General features: G+C 34.0%; 1 protein-coding gene across 1 annotated transcript; it reads right to left on the bottom strand.

Annotated features, from left to right (window-relative positions):
- Positions 1-876: 876 nt before the first annotated feature.
- Positions 877-4,802, bottom strand: LOC146998940 (uncharacterized). Its single transcript, XM_085810274.1, has 4 exons — positions 4,586-4,802; positions 2,777-3,045; positions 1,726-1,991; positions 877-927 (listed from the first exon to the last, which is right to left on the bottom strand). Exons 1-4 carry the CDS (start codon positions 4,654-4,656, stop codon positions 877-879), a joined length of 657 nt encoding a protein of 218 aa, XP_085666400.1. The 5' UTR covers positions 4,657-4,802.
- Between the last annotated feature and the right edge of the window lie 1,841 nt (positions 4,803-6,643).

Here is a 6,643-nt window from a genome sequence, read left to right as displayed (position 1 = left end):
TTCTAAATATAAAAGAGCATCAGCAACACTATTACTGAGAACCTGGGCTGCAAGTTTAACCTTCATTTTTTCACGATACCATTCTATGTGCCGTGCCCGTAACTTTGTTGCAGCATGAAGGCCTTGCTCCTTTTGAAATTTTTCTAAATTGATTATATGCTCCCACAAAATGAAGCCACTGTCACCATCAACAATGGATCCTTTTGATGCCAAGCAATTTCTAACAAGCTTCAACATATGGCAAGGATCCATTATGACATACACATTGTCTCCGGTGGCAGGGTGTGGAAAATAATTGATTAAATTATTGCTTTGTAAATTTGCACCTAATGCATTTGCAGTTGCAGTATTGCTACTGCAACCATCAAATGTCAAACTTATAATTCTAATGCCAGTCTCTTGAAGATAATGAAGGGCCTCATTAATAAGATTGGCTCTTTTTAGAGCATTTAACCAATTTATCAAAAAATACGAAACTGGAACCTTCCAGCTTCCATTAATGGCATTCACCATGAAAACTAAAGCCTCTTTTGCATGAGGCAGCTCATCATCATCTATGTCAGTACCTAAGTCAACATATCCAGTAAAACGTGTTCTATCCCATTCAATATGTTGTCGTATTGCCATTTCATCGACAATAAGAGCTCCATAAATGGTTTTGTTTATCTTTAAAGCTTCTTCTGCTTTAAGTTTCAATGATTTTAGGGCTTCCTTCGTAAATCCAGGAGAACCACTAATTTTACCATACCACCTTCTTAAATTAGAAGGATGGGGAAGACTGCCGTTGAACATTTGTCTGACATAATTATATGCTTTTGCCGAATAAAAATTTAAAGTCATGGCAAATGTTCGGAGGTATTCTGAATATTCAGCTCTTTAATTACTACCTTCAAGTCTTTCTATGAAGTCCCCTGCAGCTCCAGACAACTAGAGGAAGGGAGCAAAAAAATTAAGATTTTAATATAATATTAAACATAAAAATTTTAAATATAATATAATAAAACATAGATGAGTTTTAGCAATAACTTATAACATTTTTATGTAATGGTCACCTCAAAAATATTTAAAAAAACCTACAGATGCAATATTTTCATGACACTAATGGAAATACAACCTGTGACATTGCATCCTGCATGTCATTTCCTTAATCAAAGAATTACTTGATTAGGCATATATTTCTGATTATTGCATTTTGAAAATTCTCAGCAAGTATTCATTATATCTTAGGGTGCATGATAAGGGGCCATCCAAAAATGATGTCACGCTCTGATGGGGGAGGGGGTTTGTGCAATTGTCACAAGGGGGAAGAAGAGTAATAAAAAGTGTGACATCACACACATTTTGGTTAAAAAACAGCATTTAAAATCAGCTGATTAAATTTTGAAATTACAAAAATTGAGGATATTTCTTTCTATTGGGGCTAAAACAACTTTCCTGGGATTAATAAAAATTCTACTGATTCTTACTAAATGATTTAGATCAGCATTTCCCAGCTTTAAATCAGAAGTGAAAGTATATGTTTATGTAATAGCCTGACATTTGGCAAGGGAAGGAGGATAAAAAAATTTATGAAAATGTGCAACATCATTTATGAATTACCCCTAAATTAAGTTATAGTTAAAAACCAAAACTATAGTTAAAAGCACAATTTCTCTGGGAAATGATGGATAAAATAATTGTAAGAGAGATACAAAACTGGATATTGTAAAAATTTGTTAAGCTTACCCCTAAAATTGTTGACGCTGAATCAGATATTAAATTCTGAGTTTTTAACTCAGTCAGCAGCTCGTCTAAAGAGGCCACACGCTTCTTCAGTCTTTTGTTCTGTTTATCTAACAATTTAATTTTTCTTTTCATGCTGATATTTTGCTGCTGAGCTATTTCAAGAACTTTTTTTGCTTTACTTGGAGATGTAACATCCTCATCATTAAAATCTCCCAAGTAATGCAGCCGTTTCCTTCTTTCAGGAGTTACAGATGTACTTGCTGAACCTACAACAGATTTCAAGACGAAATATTAAATATATGTGTTATATTAATAATAATTATTATTATTTATAAATCATACTCATATGGAGCTTAATAACGCATTTCAGTAATTTTATGGCTAATAATTTGATTTGGTGTGGAGGAAAAGGATTATTTTATTTGTGTAATGTCTTTCTGAGAGGAAACAGAATTAAAAGTTATGAAACATGAATATTTATAGCAAGCAAGGAGATTTTGAGGGTAATTTGCCATCTTAAATTAGTAAAAAATAAATAATGGGTTTTTCTTCACAAGCTTTCAATACCTTGCAAAATATTAGAGTTCAGGCAAGATGTTGTAGATATAAACTAAATTAGTTTTAAAAGTTCCCATAATCTCAGATTACTTTATCGTGTAATAGTTCAAGTGTTTTAGTTGCTTTAATTAGCAATTGCATAAAAGTTTCAAGTTAAGTTCATTAAATTTAATTTACAAATGAAACTGAAACATAAACATAAATAAAAAAGTAGGCTAAAAGTAAATTACAAGCATTCTGGAAATTCTAAACTGAATATAAGTCTAGAATGCAACAAAATTCACCTACTTACAAAACTATTTTTCTCTCTAAAAATGCTATTTAACATATTGAAACCAATACAATTAATAGAATTCAAAGAAAAAAATTACTACATCACAGCATGTTATGTTAGACTTAATCAAAGTACAATTTCTTCCTCGACTCTCTCTCACATACATAAATAAGTATGTTAAGTACATGATACTGAAATTGAAAATAGAGCATCACTTACTTTCTGAATAGTGCATAGACTCTTCTGGATTGGGCTGAAGTGGCTTTTTTGACGACTTTCGCTTGTAAACATTTTTTTGTAAGTGAGAAGGGAAATTAAATAACGTTGGAATTGCTGTGGCCTTTAACCAGGTGCCTCCAAACTTTGTTCTATCGAAGCAGTCTGATGTAAAATGTTTCGAACATAACTTTGAATACTTGGTTACTCTAAAGTTTTCCCGCCGCAGTTGTACTTCCCATTGTTTTTGCCTTTCTGGATCTTTAGGGAAACTATAAATGAAAAAAAAAAAAAACCCTTAATTGTACTAAAGTAGCAAATGAAGCATTAAATTACACACATATATGTATTCCAGGTCATACAGGTATACTGCAGAAGAATGGTAATTTTTCAGAATCATTTAAGAATTCTTAAGTACATGCTGAAAAATATCATGAAATTTTAAAAGTGTAGTATTTTTTCATTGGAAAGAAATGTAAATATACCTACAAATAGAGTCAAAACAATAATATAATTGTCTGTATATGGGGATGGCATTTTTCCCTTTAGCCTTTTATTACATGAGAATTCTTATTTCGTGATTCTGTATTGGAATGGAAATCAAAGGGTCCTTTTGGACCACCTTAAAGTTCTCTTAAAATTATTTTACAATAGTACGTACATTCAAAAACACAATTTGTAATACATCAAATTACAGGTCAAAAGGTGCCTTCTAGAGAAAAGAGGGTCAAGTGAAATTTAAAAGAAAATGAGTCACTTTCAAATTAGATTGTTAATGATGGGAAAAATTTGTGCTCAAGGCAATGTTGAAAAAAGTTAGTTTGATTTTGTCATCAACAATTCTTTCTTAATAAAAATCTATTAACAAAATTATATTTCACTGCATGCAGGTTCAACTTCTAAAATGAGCACCACCTCTCTTTTCTTGAGATTATATTACTGAAACATAATAATGCACTCTCTTTTCTTGAGATTATATTACTGGAACAAAATAATGCAATCTTAATTACTGATTTCCACACTCATGTGTATGTCATGGGGGGATGAATACATCTTATTAACTATAACAAATATTTTATATTGAATATGTATCAAACGGTAACAAACTTCAACTCAGTATTTATTATTAGGATCAAAACGATATTACAGTTAAAAACTCTCTCACTCTCCTTTTGTTTTTTAAATACTATTTAAAATATGGTTAAGTTTTTTACATCACATTTTTTCAATTACATTAAATTTCTAACAGCATCGTAGATGAGACAGAATTATAATCCAGATTATTTTTATTTTAATTGATTTTATAGAAAATAATGATACAGCATTGAGCTCTATAAAAGTAATCTGATTTTTAAAATAATGCTGTTTAACTGTTTATGTTCAATGTTGCATGAATCAAGATCTTCAGCTTTTTTTTTTTTTAACAAAGTAAACATATCGCACAATCTTTTCTCAATAATTTAATGCTAATAACAGCATTTTTCTTTTTTTTTATCGCAAGCAGTAATTGTTTATGAAATCAAAACGCGTACGACTTGGCGAAAAAAAGTTAACGCCAATTGGCGCAGCTTTCTATTTCAACGGAATACACGGAAAAAACATATAAAATTCAATTATTTGTAAAGGATGAATCCAGTAAATAGTGTCACAGTATTTAATACATTTTGATGCTAATAATACATGCTGAAAATGTCATATACAGTGGCAATTTTCTTGTACAATATGGCTGAAAATTTCCAACCAATGCAACAGAGATAGTAAAACGACAGAAATACTGAAAATAAAATAATAAATCATGCAGTTTTAACTTACCTATGAAAGGTTACAGGTCCTCCTTTCACGAAACTTTCTTTACATCCATAGGCGCTGCAGCGAATAACCATTTTTACTTAAATTTTATGTGACCAAGCAGAGCAGCAGTCTTTCGTCCCATAGAAAGCAATGTAAAGTATTTCCGGACTTTCGGAATTCGCGCAGCAGTCACGTGACACTAATGTTGGAACCGGTTGAAGGTTGCAATAAGCTCTCTACCAGTATATTATCTCGTTGGGCTATACCCGTTCCTCGATATGGTCATTCTCCGTCGTTGATGAGAAATGACTTCAATTTCCGTGCTCCGGGTTCTGCAGTTCCTTCGCACGTGGCCTTCAGCTCCACAGTTTCAGCACTTTCGTTTCTTGTCACTCCTTTTTCGTCCGATGGCAATTAATTGTCTGTTCAACTCGTTTGTCATATTTTCCGTGCTTTGAGGTGTTTTGCAGTTCCTTCGCACGTGGCCTTCAACACCGCAGTTCCAGCACTTTAGAATTGATTTCTTTTCACTTCTGTTCTGAAGCCACTGACTTGTCTAGTAAAATCATCTGTTTTATTCCCCGGGATGTTCTGCAATTCCGTCGCAGATGACCTTCAGAACCACATCTCCAACACCTTAGAGATACTTTATTCTCACTGCTACTTCGTATCAAAGGGTCGACTTGTCTGGATAAATCACCTAAACGAGCCATCAATTGATCCACTGGCTCGTGGACTCACACAGCTCTGACTGGGTAGTGACCTCTACCAGTTGCTTGCTGAGCTGCCTCGAATTTCATGGCGTATACTAGAGCGCTTTTAAATCTTTAACATCCCCCATTCTGTATTTCGGGATGCCAGATGCCATCGATGAAGTACTGCAGAGACAGGATTTCCCTCGTTTCTCTCGAGCAAAGGCGAGGTGGGACAGTCTTTCAACACCCGTGACGAGCTCCTGGAGTGATTCTGTGGGCTTCTGTTGACGGGATTTTAATTAAAACCTGCTGTAGTCTTTTAAACATTTCTCGCCAAAGCGCAGCTCCAATGCGCCTTATAGAGCTTCGAAGTCAAGTCTTTGGTTTTCTGGAAGCGTCTGCAGGATATCCGCTGCGTCTACTCTCACAGAAGCGGCGAGATGATAGGCCTTAGTTTGGGAATCCCATCCATTCGCATCCGCAACGATAATCTCACTTATACACTTGCCAGGAAGTCTTCCCATCTTATGTAGATAGTTTCAGAGAGGGATGAGCAGGCACTGGTAAAAATTTAAAACCATCTGAATTGCTCACTTCTGTCGCTACGAATTTCTTTAAAGTATCCACTTCTTTGGCAACCGCAGAAACCCGGTCATCAATTTGTTTTTGAACGGAACAAACTTTTCCTTCTATTTCTTCTTTGACAGAAGAACTTTTTTCTTCAATTTGTCCCACTTTATTTTCAACCACATCTAAACAGCCTTCCATAGCATCGAATTTGGTTTCTATTATGCAGGCAATTTCTCTTTTCATTTCGTATTGACTTTCTTCAATCTTTACTTGTACAGCCTTTATTTCTTCTTTAACAGATTCCTTAACAACTTTTATCTCGTCTTTAAAAGTTAACTGACCAGCTTGAATGGCCTTCATATCTTCCTTAACGGATTTTTGACTAGCATTCATTTTCTCTTTAACGGCTTCCTGTCCCGCTATAATCTCTTCTTTAAAGGATGCTTGGCTAGCTTCCATCTTTTCTTAGAATGCAGCAAAAGCATTGATGAGCAGCCTCAATTGTTCTTCCATTGCTCTTGTTATTGGCATTCAAGTCCCACTTCTGACACCAAAAATTGTTGCGTGCGTACGGGTTCGTTTGAATTGAATGCACACATCCGATGAAAAATGAACAAAATTTATTATTATCACAAAAAATGCTTAATTTTCCTCAGATATTCGTTCAGTATTACAATATCTCACAGCAGTTATCTTTTAACTACTCAAGCGTTCAAGAGAACTTAATTCAAAACAGCTAGAGAAAGCTAATCCGCGAATTCAATAGTCAACAAGAGCAGTTTTCTAAACAAACTCCTAAAACAACAACAAACTA

The sequence above is a fragment of the Stegodyphus dumicola genome, chromosome 2 (assembly GCF_044657685.1).
Source record: "Stegodyphus dumicola isolate Sdum_Otavi_A_Nest chromosome 2, ASM4465768v1".
NCBI classification, from domain to species: Eukaryota; Metazoa; Arthropoda; class Arachnida; order Araneae; family Eresidae; genus Stegodyphus; species Stegodyphus dumicola.
Note: the sequence above shows the minus strand (reverse complement) of the source record. Positions and strands in the feature narration are given on the sequence as shown.

Coding starts and splice junctions, on each gene's coding strand:
- LOC146998940 (XM_085810274.1), bottom strand. CDS start 4,656: ATGGTTATTCGCTGCAGCGCCTATGGATGTAAAGAAAGTTTCGTGAAA. Junction 3,046..4,585: donor GGACCTGTAACCTTTCATAG/GTAAGTTAAAAC, acceptor TTTCATTTATAG/TTTCCCTAAAGATCCAGAAA. Junction 1,992..2,776: donor GTCTATGCACTATTCAGAAA/GTAAGTGATGCT, acceptor AATCTGTTGTAG/GTTCAGCAAGTACATCTGTA.